The sequence below is a fragment of the Macroventuria anomochaeta genome (assembly GCF_010093625.1).
Source record: "Macroventuria anomochaeta strain CBS 525.71 unplaced genomic scaffold BU25scaffold_12, whole genome shotgun sequence".
Taxonomy (NCBI): Eukaryota; Fungi; Ascomycota; class Dothideomycetes; order Pleosporales; family Didymellaceae; genus Macroventuria; species Macroventuria anomochaeta.
Window position 1 is genome coordinate 579,559 of NW_022985373.1, and position 24,935 is coordinate 604,493.

General features: G+C 52.3%; 9 protein-coding genes across 9 annotated transcripts; 5 read left to right on the forward strand and 4 right to left on the reverse strand.

Moving 5' to 3' along the window:
* Positions 1-813: 813 nt before the first annotated feature.
* On the forward strand, positions 814-1,945 carry BU25DRAFT_338593 (carbohydrate esterase family 16 protein; the record flags this gene model as incomplete). The annotated part of the gene is made up of 4 exons (XM_033702733.1): positions 814-917; positions 969-1,052; positions 1,101-1,736; positions 1,792-1,945. 4 exons carry the CDS (start codon positions 814-816, stop codon positions 1,943-1,945), a joined length of 978 nt encoding a protein of 325 aa, XP_033562993.1.
* A 2,132-nt stretch (positions 1,946-4,077) lies between these two features.
* On the forward strand, positions 4,078-5,172 carry BU25DRAFT_409834 (uncharacterized protein; the record flags this gene model as incomplete). Its single annotated transcript, XM_033706147.1, is given in 2 exon segments — positions 4,078-4,823; positions 4,834-5,172. Coding segments are annotated over 2 exon segments (669 nt in total), but the record flags the coding sequence as incomplete, so codon positions are not given.
* Positions 5,173-6,327: 1,155 nt separating this feature from the next.
* BU25DRAFT_32463 (plus-3-domain-containing protein) lies at positions 6,328-8,478 on the reverse strand. The gene is made up of 3 exons (XM_033702275.1): positions 7,487-8,478; positions 6,597-7,437; positions 6,328-6,441 (listed from the first exon to the last, which is right to left on the reverse strand). Exons 1-2 carry the CDS (start codon positions 8,142-8,144, stop codon positions 6,731-6,733), a joined length of 1,365 nt encoding a protein of 454 aa, XP_033562995.1. The 5' UTR covers positions 8,145-8,478; the 3' UTR covers positions 6,328-6,441; positions 6,597-6,730.
* A 249-nt stretch (positions 8,479-8,727) lies between these two features.
* BU25DRAFT_390724 (catabolite repression protein CAT5) lies at positions 8,728-9,573 on the forward strand (the record flags this gene model as incomplete). The annotated part of the gene is made up of 2 exons (XM_033704582.1): positions 8,728-8,928; positions 8,992-9,573. 2 exons carry the CDS (start codon positions 8,728-8,730, stop codon positions 9,571-9,573), a joined length of 783 nt encoding a protein of 260 aa, XP_033562996.1.
* Positions 9,574-9,726: 153 nt separating this feature from the next.
* Positions 9,727-13,834, reverse strand: BU25DRAFT_390727 (uncharacterized protein; the record flags this gene model as incomplete). Its single annotated transcript, XM_033704583.1, has 2 exons — positions 10,809-13,834; positions 9,727-10,762 (listed from the first exon to the last, which is right to left on the reverse strand). The coding sequence occupies exons 1-2, from the start codon at positions 13,646-13,648 to the stop codon at positions 9,727-9,729; spliced, it is 3,876 nt and encodes a 1,291-aa protein (XP_033562997.1). The 5' UTR covers positions 13,649-13,834.
* Positions 13,835-15,920: 2,086 nt separating this feature from the next.
* On the forward strand, positions 15,921-18,585 carry BU25DRAFT_365760 (uncharacterized protein). The gene is made up of 3 exons (XM_033703828.1): positions 15,921-16,395; positions 16,444-16,844; positions 16,895-18,585. Exons 1-3 carry the CDS (start codon positions 16,152-16,154, stop codon positions 18,113-18,115), a joined length of 1,866 nt encoding a protein of 621 aa, XP_033562998.1. The 5' UTR covers positions 15,921-16,151; the 3' UTR covers positions 18,116-18,585.
* A 218-nt stretch (positions 18,586-18,803) lies between these two features.
* Positions 18,804-20,164, forward strand: BU25DRAFT_365764 (MOSC domain-containing protein; the record flags this gene model as incomplete). The annotated part of the gene is made up of 2 exons (XM_033703829.1): positions 18,804-19,263; positions 19,317-20,164. Exons 1-2 carry the CDS (start codon positions 19,044-19,046, stop codon positions 20,162-20,164), a joined length of 1,068 nt encoding a protein of 355 aa, XP_033562999.1. The 5' UTR covers positions 18,804-19,043.
* A 281-nt stretch (positions 20,165-20,445) lies between these two features.
* Positions 20,446-21,858, reverse strand: BU25DRAFT_390736 (glycoside hydrolase family 43 protein; the record flags this gene model as incomplete). The annotated part of the gene is made up of 1 exon (XM_033704584.1): positions 20,446-21,858. The coding sequence occupies exon 1, from the start codon at positions 21,454-21,456 to the stop codon at positions 20,446-20,448; it is 1,011 nt and encodes a 336-aa protein (XP_033563000.1). The 5' UTR covers positions 21,457-21,858.
* A 2,524-nt stretch (positions 21,859-24,382) lies between these two features.
* BU25DRAFT_457598 (uncharacterized protein) lies at positions 24,383-24,922 on the reverse strand (the record flags this gene model as incomplete). Its single annotated transcript, XM_033710123.1, has 1 exon — positions 24,383-24,922. One exon carries the CDS (start codon positions 24,920-24,922, stop codon positions 24,383-24,385), a length of 540 nt encoding a protein of 179 aa, XP_033563001.1.
* Between the last annotated feature and the right edge of the window lie 13 nt (positions 24,923-24,935).

The window sequence follows — 24,935 nt, forward strand, 5'->3', positions numbered from 1 at the left end:
TCGGCTTTTGCACCTCCGAGTCTTCCGTTATCTTATTGATCAACTTTCTCGTGTCGACAGAGGAAGCTAGGAAATCTTGAACGGCCGAGTTCCGATCTTTCAGCCTCATGCCTGCTAGTCGATTGCACGTGATGGCCGGAAACGCTGGAAGCAGGACGAGTTTTCGCGCCAACAAATCATGCACGCGGCTTTTCGCTTCGTGCGAGAGATGGAGAAGACATCGAGATACAGACGATGCCCTCGAAGACGGTTGTTGTGAATGTTGTGAAGGTCAACAGCCTAAGTCGCTCCTGCCGTGAGCAAACAGTCCCCTCTGATTGGTTGTCACCGCGTCTTACGCAGTTAGCAATTTCAACACCTTCAACAACCTCAATCGTCATCCCTTCATCCGGCGCGCACTTCACCTTCTGCCTTCCATACGAGTCCAGTACCTGGAGTTACTGATGCACATCCAAACAACATCGCCGCAACAACGTGTTTGAGCTGAACCGAGCCATGCCTCTTCAGATGCGGAGAGGCAACGGCAAATCCAATTAGCCTAGCGCAACGCTCTACACAGCACCGTACGACATCGACTTTACCATTTGCAGTTTCTCCACGAATGTTTCGACACGGGTAATTCAATCTGTGGGGTAATCTACAGTGATCAATCTTAATCAATCTACCTGGTTCGCGCCGGCATGGTCCCGGCTCTCCGTGATCCTGGATGATGGTCAGGTACTGTCATTTAGCCTCACACAGTATATAGGAATGTTTCTCCCCTTCTAAGGAACTACTGAAGCTTGTCTGAGTTCCTCAACGGCATTCGACATCATGGTCAAGTCAACGTCTATTGTATTGTCGATAGCAGCTTCTGCTGTTGCGGCCCCAACATGCACATGGTCGTCGTGGAAGGGTGTTAAGAACCTCTTTGTCTTGTAAGAGATCTGCAGCAACGGTCGACTGCTATTGATACTAACAGCTACCAGCGGTGACAGCTACACCCAGACAGGCTTCGATGTCAATGGCACACAACCCAATGCCGCAAACCCTTTTGGCAACCCACCATACCCGTACGGTGTACCATTTTCAGATCTATGAATCTACTGATGTCCTTATAGTGGCTACACATCTTCCAACGGCCCCAACTGGATAGACTTCCTTGCCACAACCTACAACACTAGCTTCATCAAAGCCTACAACCTCGCCTACGGGGGCGCAACCGTCGACTCCGCGCTCATAACCCCCTACGCGCCCACCGTGCTCTCCCTTAAGGACCAAGTGCAACTCGAGTTCCTCCCGCGCTACGGCTCGCACCCCGCTGACGCGCCTTGGACATCGAAGGATTCGCTCTTCGCCTTCTTCATCGGCATCAACGACGTCGGCAACTCTTGGTGGCTCAACAACGCCACGCTGTACGATACTGTCTTTACCCGCTACTCTGGACTGCTGGATCAGGTGTACAAGACCGGCGCGCGGAACTTTTTGTTTCTTTCTGTGCCGCCTGTCAATCTGGCTCCGTTGACACTTAACAAGGATGACGGCGGGTATTCGGTTGAGAACGAAGGCAAGGTTATTTTGGACTGGAATAAGCGCCTTGCTACTATGACGGCAGTATTTAAGAAGAGCCACACTGACGCCAACCTGTTCATTCACGACACTTACAAAGTCTTTAATGACGTGATCGAGAACCCTAAGGCTTACCCGCAAACCGCTGGATTGAAGAATGTCACTGCGTACTGTGCTGCGTATGCTAAGTAAGTCTTATGCATGAAGGATGAAATGAGGAGAAGTATGCTAACACGACTGCAGCGGCACACCGACATGGTACACCAAGGATCCCAGCTGCCAGTACGCTGTTAACGAGTACTTGTGGCTCAATGAGCTGCACCCTACCTTCCCGGTGCACAACGCCACAGCGGCAAGTGTCGCAAAGTTCTTGGGTGCGCAGAAGTGCACGACGTAAAGATATGGCTAGTGGGTTTCGATTCGTATGTACATATTTATATGACGACATTAGTAGAGGAAAGATGCTACTTTTGCAGCGTCACGCGCCAGCGGTATTGGGCGAGACATATAAACTTCCACCCCGGCAGTATTGCATCTTCCCTTGTCCATATCTTCTGCCATACAAAGTCCACAAACAAAGCGTCTGTCCGTTTATGTGTGGTTTTGGTATGTCACCCAGCCCTCATATCCTTCAAGAATCTTGCGCATACGTATCATGCCCTGGCTCTGCTCGTCCTGCCTGTCCATCTTCAAATTAACTCAAAATATCGGAGCAGGTACTTGATGTCTTTCTCTCTTGCCCGAATCAATCATCATTGGGGTCATGATCGCGGCTCCAAAAACAAACTCAATCCCCGCCAGTCTGCTCGTTCCTTCGGTTCCGGTCCGCATATAGCTGGAGGTTAAAAAGTTTAGCCGTTCTGCGTATGTCTCTCCCTCGCGGAGTTTGCTTAACATAAAAACCTGTTCTTTGTAATCAACACATCATTTGTTGCTTGCCGGCACTGAAAAGTTCACCGCCAAAATATGCCAATGAAGACAGCTGTCGGTCTGACGGTTTTGGGAATGTTGTATACGTCAAAAGCGGAAATCTTTCATGTAATGACCTCGGAGGCCTGAGGTGAGGGTATAAAAGCCTGCACAGAGTAGTTCTACTTTCCTTGCTCACATTGCATTTGTTATACTGATCCAAAAGAACCACACGACGGTTTCATGCTGTGGACCCGTACTCTTGAAACTCTTCATCTCATCAGAATTGCCCGGACTTCTACATAGGACCTGATGCAGCTCGTCCCTTCTGAGTTTGAGCAATACCGATCATGCGAGCGTATAGGCTCTGTGCCTTCTCAATCGCTCTCTAAATTTTCGTACTGCAAGAAGCCATGAGTAAGACCGACGGAACCTTCCAAACATGCAACTGAAAAGGAGACGGCACCGTTGCATGTACGCTTGATCTTACAAACGCGACAATAACAGAAGTGGCCAGCTGCGGTATCATTCGCGTGCTAGGAGTGCATATGTGGAATATAAGTCGCTCTTTGCGGCCCTAGTCCTGTTTCTCTCTACATCTCTCATCTTCGGAGATTCAGACGACGGCCGAAGAGCCCAATGTCGTGGTACCAATCTGCTTCCGAAACTCTTACCTGTTACCTAAAAGACCACTCTAAGTGGCACATGCTTCAGAGTGTTTTTGACTTGCTTCTCAAGTTCTGAGAGTCCAGAAAGCCACTGTGCCTGAAGCCACGCTCTGCTGTGATCTTTCCCAAAGTGCTCATGATTTGGTGGTATGCTTGTCTCCGGCAAGAACTCGGTCGAGTAACTAAATATACAACTTCTCTCTCTATGTCTGCTCTTCTGCTGACTCAAGACTCGAATCAGATATAGAACACTGTTGCGGTATCAGTCAGTCCGTACGAGACCCGATTACCCTTGGCTAGACCGTTCTGGACTAGCACGTTCCAGAGCCAGTATATATCGTCTTCTCCTAGCTAGATAGCAATTTAGCGCAGTATTCCATCGACCCGATAGTCCTACGTTATTGTTTACCATAACTATCAATGTACTACAGCGGCCCATGCCGCCACAGTTATGAGCCCGAAAGCCTTCAGTTAACCGCTGCGTCCACCCGTTATCTATAGCCTATACAACTGGCTGTCGACCGTACTGTCAAAATAGCCGACTGCTGTTTGACACGAAAACCGATTCAATCGTCAACGGCAGACAGAGAACGCCCTGAGAGAGCACAATGAGTGCGTATGAGCAGTACCAGCTAGTGAAGAAGATGTCAGTTATACTCAGCAAGCCTGATGACTGGGAGAAGTGGCTTTTTGTGAGAAAGGACACAGCGGACAGAGACGGCCTGTGGCCGTACGTCAACCCAGGTCTATCAAGGGAAGAGCTTAAACAGCTACGGCATGAGAAGCCACAGGAGAAGCCTGTATGGAAGTTCAAGAAGACACGAGTATCTGAAGAAGAGGTATCTGTCTACAACATATGGGCAAGGAACTTTGACCATGAGGAGGCACGATGGCTGCAGAAAGAGAAGGCTTTGAGGAGCTTCAATTCTGAGATTGCCAGGACAATTGATGTCAAGCATCGGGGCCTCATTGTCAACTGCTCAGACCCGTACAGCCGGCTGACGGCGCTCAAGAAGCACCTCTGTCCATCAGTAGGTGAGAGGAATCACCAGCTACGTAGCCATTACAGGGCTGTGTGCACAAGACCAAAGAAGGCAAATCTAGACGCCTGGTTCAACGAATGGGTGACGATAACCAGACTCCTGACAGAGGCTAGAATGCCGGAGATTGACGGTAATCGGTCACAAGAGGACTTCATACTATCGATTAGGGGCCTTGATCACAGTTGGGCAGCGACACAGCTGCAGGGGCTGATCAGGAAGGACCAGAGAGGGGAACAGTACGCGTCAACTGCAGACCTTGTGGCAGAATTTCGGTCCTACTATCGATGTGCGCGCCTAATTGAGTCATTAATTGGTACATTTGCAAGATTAGGGTTTGCAACCAAACCAGACGGGCCAATAAGCAGAGGAGAATCGATACGACGCGTAATATGCCTCTGTGGAGACAAACATAAGTTCAAGGACTGTCCATACGTCAATCACAGTCTACGACAACGTCATTGGATGCCCGACAGTTCAATACAGAGGAAGTTTGACGAACTGTGTCAACAGTCAGAGAATCCAGCATCAAAGGTCTTAAGGAGGGTCGAAGCTCAACTCAGGAAGTACGGCAAGCTGACCGAAGATGTCAAGAAACAGTCTGTAATCAGCATGGACGATGGCCAGCCAGTCAGGAATACAACACACTGCAACGTTATGCTATAGACTACGGCTATAGCCGACCAGACCCAGCTACCATTACTCACCAGGTGAATATTGGACCCACGTTCAAACCGTCACATCACAAACACGAAAGGGCTCAACTGGATTACAACAAAGAGAGGAGAGCCCACAGACTACGTCTATGCAAGCGGAGTGCTAATGCAGATAGAGGAGTGGGGCGAGGTTGTGCTCAGCGTCAAGACTCCAACAGGACGGAGCCAAATGAGGCTCACGTACGTGGCCTATATATACCTGGATTCTTCACAAGTGTAGTAGGACTGTCACGTAGTAGACCTCTAGGAGTACACTTCGATTCAGGACGTGACTGCCTGTATCAAGAGAAGGCGCCAAACGTGATTTGTCTACTACAGTACTAGGATGGACACTGGTTGATCGACGATGAGAGGGAGCAGGCACCACAGCCAGCTCTGTTGTCAGTATACGCAACACGCTACGCAGTACCAAGGCCATCTCGAGACGACCGAAAGACTCTAGTAGTCAGTTAGAAGGACGCTGACAATCTGTTTGGTCACATCGGCCAGAAAGCAGTGGCTCAACTGGACAGCCACGTCGACGGCGTACAGATTGATCAACAGCCTGAGGCACCACAGTGAAAGGAGTGTGAGGTCTTCGTAAAGGCAAAGCTACACAAGTTTGTCAGCCGACGGCCACAGAGAAAACCTGCTAGACGCCCATTCTATCGACTGGGTATTGACCTTGTCCAATTACGTGAAAAGACAGAGCGGTGCTACAACGGTGGTCTCTGGATGTTCCACGCTGTTGACCAGTACAGCCGATAGCACGAGGCCTGCTGCCTACCAGATAAGAGCTCAACGACTCTCAAGCGTACAGCTGGACCTGCTGCACGGTTGTTCTTACAGCCTGCCACAAACACTTACCAGAACACCGAAGATGAGCGCAGGCTGTCTTGTGTCTGGTTCCGTGCCAAGATCAAAAGTCTAGTTCTCGGTGCTAGCTGGAAGACACCCCAGTCTTCCCAATACTTGTCTTCTCCAACCTGCAATTTTGCCGACGTTACGGAAAGCAGAAAGATCCGAGAGACATGTTCTGGTCAAGTGAAGTCCGAAATGCCATTCAAGAAAACGCATGTCTGCCCCTCTGTTCGAGAGGTCGGCCCAATAAACGAATACAATGACAAGCCCGTCGATGTTTTGCTATTGTCTGTGCGAGGATACATGCTGCAATGAGACATGTCTGGGCCTCTGAAGAACTGTACGGGCTAGGGATCATTCCCTGCCTACGGTTTTCAAGCAATTAGAGTATTGACCGTATGAACACCTCGGCTCCTCACTTCCCTTCTTCTACAGCACAATCCTTACACAACCACCAAAAGCAACCCGCAAACCACGCATGGTCTGCCCTGCGCGGTGCCGAAAACTTTGCCTCATACTCGACAAATGTCTGTTGTCCGGTGCTGTAAGCGCCAAGAAAAAAAGCTATCAAGACTGCCATACGTCCAAGCCCACAACGCCTACCCACGCAGGCAGCAACATGCTCAAGCTGTGGACTTCCTTCAGAAACATGCCGACTGTCTTCCAAAGGAAGGTTTGGAATGCAATGTGATCGAAAGAGACCGTGCACGTGTTTATAGTCTGCTACAAGTCAAAAAATGTCGTGCAAAAGGTCAACAAGAGTGGTTGTGTGGTTCAAAGATGGGTATATTGATGACGATACATAGATTATGCAAGGTGGTAATAGTGACTTTGCAGAGCGTCTATAGTAATGTGACGAGCTGTGTAGATCTTACTGATGTTGACCATCGTGGTGCGCTTGAACGCCAGTACGCAAGACAACCGAAATCAGAAGAGGCGTGTAGAGGGCGAGGTGATAAAGAAGCGGATGCTCCTTGTAGGAGCCGCCGTAGTGGATGCGACATCGACCTTAGATGGCGATATCGATGTCTAAATCCATACTCGCAATAAAGTCATCATCCGTCTTCGGTTTCCTGAATGTTGGCAAGCCCTTACGCTCCGTCTTCTTCTTGTCCTGCAGTTTGGGTGTGCTGGCTCTTGACGAGATATCACCATCGCCAAACAGCGCGTCAGTCTCACTCTTGAGCGCGGCCTCTTCTTGCGCCTTCTGAGCCTCCTCTTCAGCGCGCTTGCGTGCCGCTTCCTTTTTCTGTTCCATCTTCTTCTGGCGTTGCTGCTCGAGTTGCACCTTTCGCACACGCTCCGCCTCCTTAATGCGGTTCATGCGGTTGAGCTCTGCGGTCTTGACTGCGGCAGCTTCTGATTGTGTTTGGATCCTCGGCTGTGCGTCGACCGAATTGCGGTGTAGCAGATGTTGGTACTTCTTCGCTTTTGCGATGCGTGCGTTGATCTCTGGCTCCGTCCAGTGGTGGTTCTGGAGGCTCTTGAGGTCGTCGTATTTTCGCTCGAGGAAGGATTTGCTGGAAATCTTTGAGTTTGTCTCGGCGAGAGACTGCTTGTAGACGTCGAGGTCTCGCTCGTCGAAGCGCTGGTTTGACAAGAATTGGAACTGATAGTCCTTCTTGGTTGAGCCGTGTTGCGCAACGACGTATTGATCTGTCGCAACCTTTGCACCGTTCTTGCCCTCGAAGACGTACGGCTTGCCTGTGTTGATGCCTGCAATGACGAGTTAGTACCGCTCTCAGTGATAACAGGATAGGCATACCCTTGATTTGCGCCATCTTGTACATTGTCCGGCGCTGCGAGTCCTGTCCGACACCGACACGTCCAAAAGTACCAGTCACGGCATCCTCGAAGCCTGGGTAAAAGCAGACTTCTGAGAAGAAGCCACGGCCAACACGCACTGAGTCAAAGTCGCGGAGAGTAGCTGGCGCCTCTTCGCGAGCCTTCGCAGGCGCACGATCGTCCCACTCAACATCGCTCTCGCCGTCAGCGTCGACGTCTGAAGCACCATCGCGGTCGGTCGAACTCGATCGTCGGCGGTTGTTGCGCCGGTCGTTGTCTCGGTCTCTTTGCTGGCCGCGCTGTTCACGGTTGCGCTTGTATTCCTCGAGCTTGTCGTTGACCCTCGCCTTGACCTTGGGCCGGCTGTTCTCGCGCCTCATCTCGTCAGGCTCTTCCGAGTCAACCTTGCGTTTCCTGTCATTTTGCAGGTTCGCTGCACGCCGTGCCAGCTCGGCTGTGAAGTTGGCTCTGCTCATCTCCTCGGCACGCTGACCCAGGATCTCTTCGCGGTCGAGCTGCGACATGCCCATGATCCTCCTCTTGTCGGCCTCGTCGATGTACTTGCCCTCAAGGGGGTAGGGCACGTCGGCCGATCGTGCAGGCGGCTCATCGTCGCGGTCTGAGTCGGACTCTTCCATAGCATCAGAGCCTAGAGAATTGGGCGAAGAGGCTGCTGGCGATGAGCTGGCGAGAGTCAGCGTCGTTCAGGAAGTCTCGAAAGTGTGTAGGGAGGGAAGGGCGGTCGCTGGAAGCCATATTGGACATGGCACGATGATGCAGAATGGCACGATGACGCAGAGGATGGCAGTAGAGGAAAGAGGTCACTCACGCCTCGCCTTCTTCAACGTCTGCTTCTTCGTCGCCGCCAGCGAGGGCGAAGAGCTCATCGTCGATATCAGACATGTTGGAGGATGTGATCGAGTTTGCGAAGAAGTGAGGATAGATTTGCTGCTTCGAATCGTCGAACACGTGTCGCAAAGACCGATGGTAGACGAGAAGGCGTTCAGATCAGGGGCGTGGCAGAGACGTTGTAGCTCAGAGGTCGGGGAAACGAGGACTGGAAGGAGCAATCTTGGCGTCCGGCGCGTCAAGTCGACGCGAGTGGGTCCACTAGCGCTGGGAGCGCATCATCGCGAGCTATTGCTTTCACTTGACTTGACTTCACCTTGTCATTCACTCTGCTATTGTGCCAAGGCAACAACAGAACAAAAACCGCACAGCATGTCCGCCAAACTTCTCTCACCAAATGCATTGGCCCGCAGCCATGCACCAATACTCGACTTCCTCGCGCCTCGAACCCTCACATCATGCACATCATCGATATCACGCCAGCGGCGGCGACACCAAAGCACCACACCATCACCGCCCACACCAGACTCCGCAGCAGCCTCAGGCCTCAACCCCCCAACAAACGCCGCAACAGTCCCAATATCAAACTCGTCAACCACCTCCTCATCCACACCAACCGACCCCACTACCAAGAAGCCTATCCACCAACTTTCCGAACAACAGCGCGCCTTCCTCTCCTCGGCGCTCCGCGTGAACCAAACCGGCGAGCTGGCCGCAATCCTAATCTACTCTGCACAGTCCCCGATCCTAACACGCTCACACCCGCACCTCCGCCCGCTGATGAAGCACATGTACGACCAAGAAGCCGGGCACTACAAGTTCTTCAACGAAGTCATTTCCAAGCACAGGATTAGACCAACGGCTATGACACCGCTCTGGACCGCCGCCGCAAGCTTTCTAGGCTGGAGCACAGCGGTACTCGGGAGAGAGGCGGCGATGGCGTGCACGGAAGCCGTGGAGACGGAGATCGGTACGCACTACAACGAGCAAGTCCGGGTTTTGCTTGATTGGGCGCAGAAGTGTGGGGAGCGGGGGGAGAGTCTGGGGCCGGAGTTGGAGGCACTGGTGGGGCAGTTGAGGACGATTAGGGATGAGGAGTTGGAGCATTTGGATCATGCGGTCGAGAATGATGCCAAGGAGGCGCGGCCGTATGAGCTGCTTACGGAGGGGATAAGAGCAGGGTGTCGCGGGGCGATTTGGGTTTCTGAGCGGGTATAGACACGCTGTGTCGGGAAAAGCGTTGTACAGTATCATACCGTATCATACCGTGAGACGGGCTGGAAGATGAAGAATGGTTGTTGTGTACTGTAGATATTCAATTCCGATCTCCTGGAACGCCTCGCTACCCTTACGCCTATCCATAAAATATTCCTATTCAAACCCCCCACTCAAGTCCCCCAACACACTCCTCATCCCCCCCTTCCTCCCCTTATCAACCTTCTTCCTCAACACCTCCTTCCTCCTCATCTCCTTCTTCTCCAGCAACGCCCTCCTCTCCGCCTCTCGCGCCTGGGCATGGATATTACTCCTGCCCGTGCCGCCCCTCCTCACACTCCCCTCACCACCCTGACTCGTCCTCTCGCTCCGCTCAGAAGTCGCAGACAGATTACTGGTCGCCTGTCTTATCAAACTCGGCACCCTGAACCCCGGTACCGCAGGACCGCGAGATGGGGCGTGGAACGCCATTCCCGCTGCACTATCCTGCGATTCTGAGAGAGTGGATTGGCGAGATAGAGTTAGGCGGTCGACGACAGCTTTGCGCACTGGTTTGTCTACGATCTCAAGCTCCGAGTCTGAGTCCGACGCGTACTGGCTATCTGGCACCACGACGCGCGAGTCTTCAAGCAGCTCGGAGACGGAGTTCTGCACGTCGGCTAGTGTGATTGGGCGGCGTGCTAGGCCGTTGTCTGCGCGGCGGAGATGAGGTGGTGGACGGTTCTCCTTTTGGGAGGAGGAGGGGGATTTACGCTTCAGTGGGTTGGACGGGAGCATGTTCATGGAGTCGTTCTGGGAGTCTGGGACCACCATTTCGGCCTCTCCTTCTCCTACAAGTTCATCTTGCAGTTGCTGGGACTGAGACTGACTCTGCGAGTCCTCAGCAAAAACGCTCTTCGGCTCCGGCATCTCCAGGAAATCATAATCAGCATCATCCGCAAAATCCGCCAGCGTCTTGAAAAAAGCCTGCTGCTTCGGGTTCTCCGCAATCTTGCCGATATTCTCGTCGCTCATGAGCGCTTTCTGCATGCGTGCAAAGTCGGCACGTTTCTTGCGCTGCTTCATTTCCGCTTCGTCTTCGCTGTCGGATAGGTCGAAGGCGTCGCGGCCGGCGCGCTTGCGCAGGCCGCCGTTCATGAGGTCTTTGTAGAGTTGGTTGATGTTCTTCTCGTCGTCTCTCTTGGATTTGTCGCTGAGGATGTTAATGGTGCGTAGATGGCATGAGTGAGGGGACTTACGCGTAGAAGGCTGCGATTTGGCGCTCGTCAACTTTGACGTCGTTGTGGTCGATCATGTTCTTTAAGTCTTCGTCTTCTTCGTCGCTGTCGTCGTCACTGACACCACCGATACCTGCATATTCGTCTTCGGACTCGTCGGCCTGCTCCTCAACGACGTCCTTAGCGGCACTAGTCTTCTTGTTGAAGTCGTTGATAGCCTTCTGCTTCTTCGCACCCTTTTGCATGGCGCGGAATGCGTCCCTGTGCTTTGGTGGCCGTTGGATGTCATCGACATCACTCAAGTCGGAAACAGCATCAACAAGGTCTTCTTCAACGTCAGAAAGGTCGACAGCGGCCTCACGACGACCGCGCTGCAGCTTGCCGGCCCGCTTCTTGATCGGTGATTCAGCAACAGACATCATCACGGTTTCAACGGTCGAAATCGGAGCCATGAAGCCAGCTGGCGAGCGAGAGAAGGAAAAGCCAGCATCTTGTGTAGGCTCAGGGGCTTCAGAATATTGAGTGCGCGAAGGGCTTGGTCCAACAAGTTGACCAATACCCAAGCTGAACTGGGACTCAGCTCCAGCCTGTGACTCCTTGAGAGGCGACATGAACAACTGGCTGTTAGGTACCAGAGTGTCATGTGCCTGGCTAAGGTTTACGCCAGGTTGGGTGTCCGGCAAGCTTCGCAAGAAGTCCAGAGAGTCTTGCTCGGGCTCTTGGTAGGTAGCTTGTGAGTCGTCCAGGTTTGCCATCGTGCCAACGAACATCTGCGTGAGCCCAAGACCAGTGTTCGAGTTGCCAAATCCGAAGGCGGCCTTTGCATCATCTTGGGTTGCTCGCTGGGTGGGTGATCCAGAGGTCGGTGCTTCGTTGTCACTCCCATCCTCTTCATCGACAACTCTACGAGCTCGCTTTGTTGTTTGTTTGCGCGCAGGCGCACTAGGCTCATCGTCGTCGTCGTCGGCCAACTCAACAGCTTGGGGCATGGGCACGTCTTCTACTTCAGCGTCCGCCTCCTCGGCCGCGCCGTCGATCAAGTCATTGGATGCATCCGCCTCTTCAGCGTCCTCAACTTCCATTGGCTCATCTTCAGAGCCAGAGAGCTCGAGTTCAGCCTCTTCCTCCTCTTCCTCCTCTTCCTCCTCTTCCTGGTCTTCGTCGTCGCCCTCCGCCGCGTTCTCTTCGCCGCTGCCAACGTAATCACCGTCCGACTCATCGCTGGAGGGGAGCTCGTCGATAGGCTCACCATTGGCTTTGGCTTCCTTCTTCTCCAGCTTGGCTAGTTTGAGATCTTCCTGCCGTTGCTTCTCAAATTGGGCCACCATGTCTTCGATCTCCATCTGATTCTTCTCGCGCTCTTCCGCGGTCTCGATATGGATACCGCGTCGCTTGAGCTCTTCGATCCTTTCCTCGCGAACCTTCTGTGCCTGCTGGCGAGCTTTCTGAGCAAGAGAGAAGTGCATCTCACTGCGGCTGATGGTCTTTGGTCCCTTGCGTGTGTTCTTCGGGGACGTGAGATGTGCAAGGTGACGAAGGGTCACGAACGACTTCGACCCGTCCTGCTCCTTCGTGCGTATCCGGTCAAAGACTGCAAACCTGCTCTTCGGCGCCGTCTTAGCATCGTCGTCAGAGTCTGACAGCTCTACCATGGTATTGTCTGAGAGCTCGACAGTTTGCACTTGAGCACGCTGAACAGTCACTGGTTGTGCCTGTGTCGGCCAAGATCGCGACGGGAGATGTGCGAACTCTGGTGCGCGGCCTTTGCCTTTGTCCAATCTTGTAGTTATGGGTGTAGTGTCGTCCGCTTCCTCAACAACCGCCGCTCTTGGGGTTATGTTGCCCAATTCAGTTGTGGCCTTCTCCGTGGCATCGTCTTGACGTGGTGGACTAGTGGGTGGCGTGTCGTGCATTGGTTGAACTTCTACATCTGACGATAGAAACCCTGTGGCGAGTTCTGGGGTGGGAGGTGCTGTAGTTATTTCGTCGTCTGGCGCGTTGAATCCAAACTTGGCGAACAGGTCTTTTGCTGTGTATCTCTTCTTCGTCTTGGACTGGTGAGTAAGTTGCATGTTGCGACTAATCCGTTGCTGGTCACGGGCCATGGCTTCCAAAGCTTTCTTGCCTGCCCTCCTAGTGGGCTTAGACTGTTGTGTCAACCGCCTATCGACCTCGCCATCGGTGTCACTTCCCGCATCTTGCTCAGATGAGCGCTTAGACGCCTTCCGCTGTGCCAGTTGAGTCGCCTCCTCCTTCTGCTTTGCCAGTCTCTCGGCTCTGATACGCTTGACGCGTTCTTGCAGGTCGGTAGTAGACGCGCGTTGTAACGATTGATCTGAGTCGGAACCAGCAGACGGTCGAACTGGTGATTGCCTTTTGACTGGAGATGGGCCTGGTGATACGAAGAGTCCAGGAGACGACTGGCGTGATCGGACGCTTGGCGTTGGTGACGCGCGAGGACTCGAGCTCTTTTGCTTTGCTGTTGTGCACACCCTAACAGGTTTTCGTACCGGCATCTCCTCTTCCTCATCGCTGCCGATAGCCGTGACAAGTTTAGGTGTCGCTTTCTGTGCTTGCTGCGTTTGTGATTTCTTCTCAGCCGCCAAACGCTGCTTCATGCGCTGGTACGCGCTCTCTGCGTCTACTTCTTCTTCTGCCTCGGGCGATTGGGTTCTGAGTTGAGGCCGTGATTCGTATGACGGTTTGGTCGTGGAAAATACATCCTCAATGTCTGAAGCATCACTCGCGGAATCCGCGCTGCTCTCCGAGGAATCGCTCGAATCTGACTTTCGTAGAGCTGCCAATAGCTTGGTTCGAGGTTTCGAGGGCGCCGTAGTCGCGCCCAATGATGTTGTCGACATATTGAATTTGTAGTCGGTCCCGTGGAGGTATTATGCGTAGATGCAACTGAGATAGACTGACGCAATTTGTTCGCGTACGTGTGTGCAACACTTTGCTAAATTGGGCGTGTGCTTTAACGAAAAGGTTATACAACTTTGCTATGCAATGAGAACTGGTAAAGATAATGAGCAGAGCAGCAATTGAGAGGTGCCTGATGTGCAAATGTTCGTGGCGGGTAGAGCTTGAGCATCAAAGTGGTTCTACGCGAACGCGGACGCGACGCGATTAGAGCTAGGCTGTTTCCGTCAAGCGCGCCTGCCATATCCCTTGTTGTTCTGTTGCTCGTGCCCTACCACCATCAACACCATCGACAGCGTTCAGAATCACGGTGGATTCCTATCCCGAGTCTTCTTGGGCCTTTTAATCTGCTTATCTCACGAATGGATGCAAGAGTGTTGCTTTGTCGAGGTTCCCAGCAAGCGCATGTGCTTTGATCAGCTCGTCCTGAGTACTCGTTCAAAGTCTTTCAACTCTTCAGGCGCTGCCTCAGGCGAAAATGGTCAACTATCATGGTCGATTAACTCTTCGTGTCCATTGCTGGCGCATCTCAGGTCTTGGACACGCATTCTCAAGATAATGACCATACTCCCATCACCCATCATGTTCTTCCAGTCGCATTCTCTTCATACTTAGTCTGATCGACATACAACTATTGCGTATCTACCACGTACGACGAAGGCTTGTGGGGACTTGCAGCTGTCAACAATGTCAAGTATCTCTGCTAATTTACCCTCCGCGGACTCAATGACTCTCCCACGTACTCTCCCACGTACTCTCCAAGCTGAAAGAGACATTCACCCGACCACCGGACAATCTCATACCCACAAACTCCAGGGCTGTGAGGCAGTGCTGGGTCTAATGCCATTGAGGGCGTCAGCATTTTTGAGTTCAGTTGCTTTGCATCGAAAACACTTACCTGGTGCAGGAACTTTAATCTATCGAACTACGTCAAACCTTCTCATTCTTCCACGTGTACGGCACTCGTATCGAGAAATTTATCTACGCAGCATCATACTGTGTATTCTCAAACAGGCTGTACGATCTTGCAAATATCGTTCGTACGACTGAACGTGGTCCGGGCATGGAATCTCTGGGTCCCTCGGTCCTGGATGCTGACACGGCTATTTGCTCGCTCGCTTCAGTGAACGATGTTTCAGGTTTTCAGCCTCTAATTCCTGGTCTGGCAACGACTTCTGGCCTCGAAAGACGTGGCCCTATTTGGCTGATACAGTCTCCTATGGTGTTCTTGAAATAGCACCCGCTCAACAATCTATCTCAGAACATACAGAAGCCCAGGTCAAGGGCCGCTGCCAAGAACGCCCTGCTGAAGTTCTATCGATAGTGCAGGAAAGCGGGACCGGAAGCAGATCCTCAACAACTTCCGGTGATTTCATGTGGAGTGCAGACACACATCCGTCTTGCACCTCAAGTATGACGACAGTTGATGATTGTGGGCAGGGGCCGGCCTGCTAACTTGACAACACATCGTGAGATCTCCTCATGTCAGGTACGGCATTTGATGATGATCGTCTGTTCACTTGCACGATGGAAGGAACATGCTGTTGGAGACTTCTGGTGTGCCTCCAGTAACCTCTGCTACAACCCCAGGTTCCAACGCATCCTGCCATGTAGGTCTGAGCCTCATCTGAGGTGCATCTTCAACCACGGGCACGCGTCCTGAGACCAGTTTCTGGCCAATTACCGACTTGCGCAACGCTGTTGCGCCACATTCGTGGGGTAAACCGCGCGCCCTTAGTTCGCGAAAACGATGCAAGGCTCCAGAATTCATCGCAACAGCAAGCAAGTTGACCCGCAATCCGCAAGGCTGTGAGGAAGCTGAGAGCGTGGTACGATGATTCCAGTCGCCCAACACGATGGGCGACAAGAACAGAACGTCTCTTCCGAGTTTAGTGCCGTTTCACAATGCTCGCTCAGGGGTAGGATTTGAAGAAACGGAGTCCAGCGGCGCTACCGCAGCAGTCCTGGCGATCGCTCAGGTACATTGCTCGCGTTCACCGTTGCGCATGATGGGCCTGGAGCGTTCGTGGCAGAAAAATTGAGGTTCTCGAGCATCTGAAGCGTTCATCAGAGCGGTACAAGCTTACTGTAGAGATCCGCGTACTATATTTACGAAACCCTGCGTGCGATTGATGACTGCATGCCTGCAGCGCCAAGTGGTTTCATCCGGACCCTCCAGGGTTCGTTGAAACGATCTCTCCTCTAAACAAGAGCCATCCGCCTCCTCCGCCCAGGAGATTAGACGATCAATGTCTTCCTGACGGCCTAAGTTCCGAGTTCGTCCCTGTCCAACCATTCTAACAAAAGCGCCGCACCTTCTCGAACGCTTCCATTTCGCGTACGCCTGTCCCCCTTTCGCTGCGACATCAACACACCGACCTTGCGACGGCTCGCCAGTACCAGATTCGGGCATGATATAAGCCTCTACGCGCGAATCTGGATAACATGGAGAACGAAGACCCTCAACTCTACCAGTATGGCACACCTCAGTCCAGCAATTCCTTCAAGCGTCCGCGCCGCAGTCTTCAAAGCTCCATGCCGTTGAGTAGCGTGTCGGAAAGCGCGACATCGTCACCTCGGATCTCTGCCCATGGCTCGCTCAACACTACCGTCATCGATCACATTCATGGCTTGAAACACCTGGACGACCAACAGATCCTGCTGTTGCTGCAGGCTGCGCGTAATGGAGGTTCGTGTCAACACATTCCTGGCTTTGCGTCCGCTCACCCGTACACAGATGGCATGCGACCAGTGCCTGACAGATCGTCAATGATGTCGACGTCGACTCTAGCCAGCCGCGCATCATCTTACCTGAGTGTACCTTCCAGCAGAGTACCGAGCATGATGTCAGACCCTCGCTCATCGATTGCCTCGACCGACTCATCGTTCACTCACTACAGCGCCGCCTCCTCGCGCATGTCTACAGCATCCTCTCGCCTTTCCACTCTCTCCACCGCGTCGACACCAGCACCAAAGAACTTCGCTTGCACGTTCTGCGACAAGGCTCTCAAGTCGAAGCCGTACTGGAAGTCACACGAGGAGGAGTTCCATGAGCAGAGGCTTACATGGCGCTGCCCGGATTGCGAGCAGATCTTCCACGCTGGCAAGCGCTTTCGTGAGCACCACACAAAGCTTCACGTAAGTAACACCTTGCTGCATTTTGATGTCTTGACACTGACCTTGAACAGGGCTGTGAGCATTGCAAACAACCAAGGGAGAGTGGGCAGCCTACCAGCAGAAAGGCTTCGCCTTGCGTTAAGAAGTACGAGATTGTTATGCATGACAAGGACGCTTGGGGTTGCGGCTTCTGTGCGTCTCTGTTAACCACCTGGGAAGAAAGGTGTGAACACATCGCGCTGCACTTCGAAGAGAAGGGAGGAGCGAAGTGGAACTTTACCAACGTTGTCCTTGGTCTGCTGAAGCAGTCTGATGCTGCGCACGCATGGAACACGTTGTTGACGCAGCGCCACGGAGACGAACAGAACTGGCCAAAGCTGTCGTGGGAATCGAAGAAGTGTAACCGCCTACGATACAAACTGGAGACAAAGTGGCACACCAGTGCTTTCGACATCGAGAAGTTGGTACAAGACACCTACGACCTGGCCGAAATCGAACCAAAGGATGCTGTCGATTTTGCACCTGAGATGACCCCTGACGTGTCTGAGCCCGACAACTCTGCTCACAGTGAGATCGTTGAGTTCAAGCTGGAGACCTCGGACTTCGGAAACGACTCGAGACTACAAAGTTCGCATGGCGTTCCGCAAGACCAGCACATGATGGACTTAGATCCCGTAGAACCTCCGCAAGTCATGCACCATCAACAATCCTTCCAACAGAGTCAGTGGCCTGTCAGCGCCGACATGTCACAGGCTCACCTGACTGCTGATGCAAGTATGGGCGCCTATGGGGGCTACAACCCGAGTATGGCGACGATGTCGGCGTCATTCACACAGCCCATTCCACAACAGAGCTTTCAACAGCAACAAACATGGCCAAACACCGACTTTGTTTCGACCCCTGACCTCATCAACTTCCAACAACCGACATCGTACATGAACTATACGCAGCCGAAGGAAGTTGTATCCGTACCGACCTCGCAGTATGCCAACTTCGCGCACTACCCTCAACAGCAAAATCAACAGAGGCAGAGTGTTCCGCCCAACTTCATGCAACATTCCAACAGTACCCCGTCATCATCCCGAAAGTATGTTCCTAAGCTCGTCAACATATCGAACTCAAGCCACCGAGCCATGCACCCGGAGCAGCAGCCACCTGCACCTCCCCCTAAGGATGAGTCACAGGGCAACCGTTTCTCGAGAATGATCATGCGAAGAAAGCCAAGCAACATATCTCAACACAGCGGTAACAGGGACACCATGAGCTGGAACAACGAGCTGAACTGGGGATGAGTTGATGGTTTCCAGCGCCTGCTCTGCCCTTGTCAGAGTTGTTCCTCACACATACATCCCCCACAATCAAACTCACACCTCACTTGAGAAAGTGATCCCGAACCTCGCACCAGCGACGGCTCGCCTACCACCGCGCCGCGCCGAGCTGAGCGAGCTACACGTCACCACAACGGAGCTGTACTCTTCATATTTCCTATCGTTTCTGAGTTTGGAAGCAAGGTATACCCATAATGTAGCGTTGTTTACGGTTTTCATATCATCATGTTTTGGTTCGCTCAAAAGAGGGTTCCTTTATGTTATCGTAGTGTCTGCACCACATATCTCCTAGGACCGTATTGTTCACCATCTCATTTTACGCAACGTCTGGAGCAATTGACGTAATGAGGCAGGATGGCTCGGAGTTCGAAGGCGGAGCCTATAGATGGTCAACAGTACTCTGCATGTCTCTTGGATAATGTAACATTATTGACACATGAACAACAAACATCTCTTACATTTTCGCATCGAGAACAAGGGCCTGACTAATCTTATGCACTGTCCCCACCGCTCCCGCGGAGCCGTTGCCGCCTCGAGCTGCTCGTTTGGTTCAGAGGGCGCACGACATCGCGCTACGCTTTCCCGCGCCCGGACCATGCGTCATCTTTCCAGAGATCGCCTCCGAACATAAAGTCACACATTCCTGGTGTATCCGGAAAGGTGCACTATCCACATTGTGATCTGGAATCACGCATGCTCTTGTCAGCAAGGCAAGACATCTTTGGCAATACAAATACTACTGCAATACTAATGAGGCTCTGGGCCTCGTCCTTCTTGCGTTGTATCGCCTACGGCTGTTTGCATTCCTCTACACTCTAGATGCGTGAATCGCAGATTTCACCTTACAACGCTCACAACACCTCTAATACCCCTGCCGGAGGCCACCGTAAGCATGGCACAGTCGCAAGCCACGCAATTAGCTATCATCCTCTCCGCTTTCTTCTTACCTATTTTGACCTATCTGTACTTCACAAGAGCACAATCAAAGAAGAGCAATGCGGGACCACTTCCTCTACCAACCGAGATCACCGCGCTGTACATCCATCCCATCAAGTCGTGTCACGGCATCAAAGTACAATCGGCAAAACTGCTCCCTACTGGGCTTGACCTCGGTACGTCAATTGATTGATCTGTCTGTCGCTCTGGTACCTGACTACGTGTACAGATCGCCAATGGATGTGGGTAACAGCCGAAAACTACGAATTCCTCACCATCCGCCAAAACGCCAAAATGACGCTCATCCGCCCAACCTACGATGCCAAATCTGACACTCTGACTGTCACGGCGCCCGCACCAAACTCCATCGACGAGAAACTCGAATTCAGCATCCCCGCGCACCCAACCGCAGACTGGCTCGCATCCAACACCGAGTGCCACGAAGCAAAGATCTGGAACCAGTGGACGTCCGCACAAGTCTATTCAACAAAGCTCACCGCGCCCTTCAACGAGTTCTTCGGCAAAGAAGTCCGCCTTGTGTACAAGCCGCCCAAGTCCACTGAACCGCGTCCTCTGCGCTCGAATGGCGCAGCAGATGTCCTGGGCAGAGAAGCATCGACATGCTTCCCGGACCTGATGCCGCTCCTCGTGGGCAACCAGTCCAGCATCGACGAACTAAACTCGCGCATCAAAGCCGCAGAGAACGGCGACCTAACCCTCGACGTCACGCGCTTCCGCCCCAACATCCTAGTCCGCGGCCAAGCCTCTGCGCCCTGGGATGAAGACCGCTGGAAGACACTGCGGATCACCTCCTCCGGCAAAACAGTCACGAATCTTGATGTTACGCAGCGCTGTGCGAGATGCCACGTGCCGAATGTGGACCCGGAGACGGCGGAGGAGCACAAAAGGCAGCCGTGGGACACGCTGATGAAGTATCGCAGGATCGATGAGGGGATCACGTATAAGCCTTGTTATGGGATGTTGTGTGTGCCGCGCGAGACGGGGGAGATCAGGGTGGGCATGACGATGGAGGTTACGGGGATTACGGATCAGCATCGGTATATCGCCGGGTTCTAAAGGGATGAGGATGAAATGTTGCGTTGGTGGGTACGGGTTACCATGATGGGAGGTTTTGTTAGAATGCAGTCGAATAACACAAGGTTTGACTGATTTTTACAGATTCATGATCATTGATTCTGTACCATGTCTCCTTGAGTAGTGCACGAGTCGACAAATACCAGTACGTGAATTCTAGAAGTTCAATTGGCATCACGGCAACACACATTCGACTCGACCACTCAAACATCGCACCGATTTCCTTCATACTTTAAACTTGTTGATTTCCTTCAATGTGACGTTCACGCCTCAAGCTTCGCCGGCGGTGCGTCCTCATCTGAGACCTTCGGCTGCGGCTCCGCCAGTCCAATCCTGCCTTGCTCATCGTACACAATTTCTCTAATTTTCACACATCTCAAGTGGTTCCTGCCCCCACTAAGCGTAGAGTCGTGGTAGAACAGATACCACTTCCCCTTGAACTCCGCGATACTGTGATGCGTCGTCCATCCGATCACCGGCTCCAGAATCCTGCCCGCATACGTGAATGGACCGACGGGACTGTCGCCAATCGCATAGCAAAGGAAATGCGTGTCACCCGTGCTGTAGCTGAAGTAGTACTTACCGTTGTACTTGTGCAGCCAGGCGGCCTCGAAGAACCGCCTGTCATGGTCGGCGGCCTGAATGGGCTTTTGTGTGTCAGGGTCGAGGATCAGGACGTCGGTGACCGGAGAGGCGAATTGTGTCATGTCTTCTGTAAGCTTGCCGACCTTGGCGTGAAGCGCGTCGCCGGTCGTTGGTTCCTCGCCTGACTTGTCAAATTTGCCTGTGGCCCAGCATTGCAATTGTCCGCCCCAGATGCCGCCGAAGAAGAGGTATGCTGAGCCGTCGTCGTCGACGAAGGTTGCGGGGTCAATGCTGAAGCTGTCTTTGATGTAGTCGGGTTCTGGTGTGAAAGGACCTTCGGGCTTGTCGCCGATTGCTACGCCGACGCGGAAGATACCCTCCTTGTCTCGCGCAGGGAAATAGAGGTAGTATTTCCCGTTCTTGGTTGCTGCATCGGGCGCCCAAAGTTGTTTCGAGACCCAGGGGACGTCTTCTTGCTTGAGCACTACGCCGTGGTCTGTTACAGGTCCGCCGACGGTATCCATGCTGAAGACGTGATAGTCGGCCATGTCGTATTGGTCGCCATTGTCGTTGTCCTTGATATCTGTCTCGCGGTCATGCGAGGGGTAAATGTAAAGCTTCCCGTTGAAGACATGTGCCGAGGGGTCGGCGGTGTAGACGTGTGTCACGATGGGTTCTTTGTCGGCCATGGTCGCAACGATTCAGCGATTTAGTATGTGTGTCAATGAAGAGCTATCGCGTATGTTCTTCTACACGTAGGCCTCGCGCATACTTATGTGGAGGGTCATTGCCCGCATGACGGAATAGCTGCCCTGTTTAACCGCCGGCACGGTAGACCAGAAGCCAAGCATGTTTGTGGGGCTCAGAACGGCCGTATTGCTGCTGAAGTGAAATCAGTCGAGGGTGCAGTGGAGGATGAACTCTTGAATGTAGTTGCGGGTCTCTTTAACCGGGAATTCTTCCGCTCCACAAGTCGGGCTGATGACAGCCGGAGCGGCGGGAAAACATCGCATCTCAAAGCGAAGAGATCGGTGATGAAGCGATTTGTCGACTACGTGTTCGTTTGAAGACGAAATCGCCGTGGTTTCGATGCGATCGTTGGCCACAACGCGTTCGCACGTACTTTCCTTCACAACGATGCTGACTAAGGAAGCCATCCGCACCCTCCGTCATCTCAACACATCGCCGCTTCCATCACCCTCATCCTGCTTGGGATCACAAGATCAACCTCCTGTTCGACCTGGATTTGTTCCATCTTCCTCTAGACTTCTTCCGCCATCCGCATTACTTCGCGTTTCCTAGCGATTCTTTCGATGCTCTTCATGACTCTTTCATGTCTCCTCTCGTTCTGCTCTTTCTTCATCTTCGCTTGTTATGCTCTTCCTGACCGATCTGCATGACATTAATAGCTGATATCCTGTCCCACTTCATTTCAAGCCATTTTTTCTGTGCCTTGTCTTCTCTCATGATGTTTGGGAAGTACATCCTCTCTTCAGGTGGGAATGGGCGTCTTTCCAAAGTGCCTTCGCCTGGACCAGGAATGCCACGGTCAGAGTTCTTCTTATGCAGAGTCCATCCGGCAATTTTGAATCCTCTCCACAAATAACTGGCTGTTGCAGAACTGCCTTTGCGCGAAAAGGCGTTGCTGTCTGTGCCTGCTGCTTCTCCGATATAAGGTTTGTGCCTGCGGTATGGGGTTCGAAGGTCGCACCAGCAGCCTTTTTGCTTCGCGATGATGTTTGCTAGGCACACGGCCTAGGTGGGCGAGATCTGTGATTCGGTAAAGTCTAGCAGCAAGGTGCCAGTTTTTTTTTTGCTTGCACTTCGGTGGGATCATTGTGATGGCCAATATCTGCTCGAAGACAGAAGAAAGCTATCTCAAATACGGGGTGAAAATGGCATTGTTGATTATGGCGAAGAGCGTTTGCTAATAAATGTGCGAGCTCTGAACTTGAGCAAACTGCAGAGATTGTATGAAGGTAGATCAAGAGAGAAGTGGGCAGCCTCTCGAAATTCAACTGCAGTCAGATGTAATACCGCCAAAAACTTGAGTGGTTTGGACACACCATGAACCAGAGTTGGGGAATGTGCAACCGAATTTATCGTACCATATAGCAAAGGCCCCTAATCAGGAATATATCACAATGCAAGTGTGGTCTTCGCTACCGAGCACGAAGGCTACAGATTCTTACATTGCGCAGAACTGGGAGTCACCAGGCGTGCTAGAGACTACAATTGGGTATCGACTTCGAGATTCAATCTTGGGACCGCCTCTAACCGATTAGCTCTGGTACAAACCGTGCGCTGCACGACTGTAAGGCATGGAAATCTGACGTGCACCGCTATCATGAAAGCTTCTGGAGGACTTTAGGACTCATCATGCTCAAAGTGAAGCTTACTTGGGACTCCAATATTTGCAATCTTAGGAAATGTTGCAAGGCCCTGGAGGTCCACAAACCCAACATTTCACTCAATACTATGAAGCCCCCGGAATAATGCAAGTCACCGTTCACTGACCGGCAGTAGCAGGTCGCTTCGCAAATTCTCGATCCGTGGTTGACCCTTTCGGTACCATCTCTACTCCTGAAATATGTATATGCTATGTATAACTCATAGTGAATATCCTCCTCCGCCACTACATTGTACGGCACCAATTCTCAACTCAACTTCCAATTTTAACAACACTTCAAATACATCGTCTTCCTCTACGCTCTGCTCAACCTTGACGACACGTCACAATGAAGCCAGCAACCCGGACCACCCGCACAAAAAAGCCCTCTGGTCCACGCCTCAAGATCGACCTGCAAAAGCCCGAAGCAGGGCTGTCAGAGGTTACAAAGCCTCCACGTTCAAATCCATACATCAAGTTTAAGCCACTTAAAGCCCTAGAGACCGAAGCAATACTATACCTCGAACAAGAGGCGGCCAGCAGTGAAGGCACCCTCAGCGCGCCGAGTAGTCCGACTTCTTCCAGGACTATGTCAGAAGGTGCGAGCAGTGAGGAGGGTGAGGTGTTTGAAGACGACGAGGTGTATCAGGCAGCTAGAATTCTGTATCAGATGGTGCACTCGAAAGGCTAGATCGTCGGATACCTCCGAGCCTCCCGGAAAATAAAGACCAGACTTCGACGATCACCAGACGAAAAGGCAATGTATGTAAACTGTTTCGAAAATTGTGTTTCGACGCGTTTTGGCACAGCGGAGCATGGCTGATGTGTTGTAGACCCCAATCTGACATTCACGTTAGCGTTAAGTGACTTCACATTCTGTGGGATTATAAGACTGGTGGTTCTGGTTTTACCTAGGTGAACTTCAAGGGGGTTCAAAACTGAGTCAACAGGCCTGTTGGGAACTGCTACGTAACAAGCGCCCTGGAGGATTCAGGATACCATCATGCTCCGACGAGCAGTGAATTATGGAACTATTATATTTTCGATTGTTGCAAAGATGCAAAACCCCGGGTCCTCACACTGCGACCGAGGTCTAAAATTAAAATAGTGACACAAACTATCACAGTGGGGTAGATTCCACATAAAAGACTACAACCCATCGCCCCTTCCCCTTCCTATTCGTTGCCCGTCTCCTCATCTCCATCCTATTTACCCCTTCCACGCCTTCACAAACTCTCCAACCTCCTCCTCTTAGCTTCTATCCTCCTCGCCTCCTTCCTAATCCTCTCCCTCATCACCCACGCAAGTCCAATCAAACTGTCTTTCTCCTTTCTCCCTCTATTCCTCTTAATCCACTCCTCTAGCACCAAAATAATGGCTGGTAACATCTTCACATTCCGCCGTCTCTCCTTCTTCAACCTCGCCATCTGCAGCTCGACCCAATCAGGTTCGGGATCGCATGCAGGTCTGATCGCACTCAGTGAGAATTCATGCACGAGACCGCGCTCCACATTGCTGCCATAGGTACGCATGGAGGGAGGTGGACTGCTTGGGGCGGAGATGGTGGATGAGCTGCTTGTGCTTGAGCTGCGCGTGAAGGAGAAGCATGGTAGTGCTGAGGGCTTGGGTTGGAGTTTTGGAAGTTTTAATTCTTTTGGAGGCCATTCTTCGGGTAGTTCCTCTGACGGGAGTTTTGGCAGGGGTCTTGGCTTTAGGCGTGGGCCGGGGGGCTTTCTGGTGCGAGTGGATCTCCTTAGGAGAGGCATTGTGTGCGGTGAA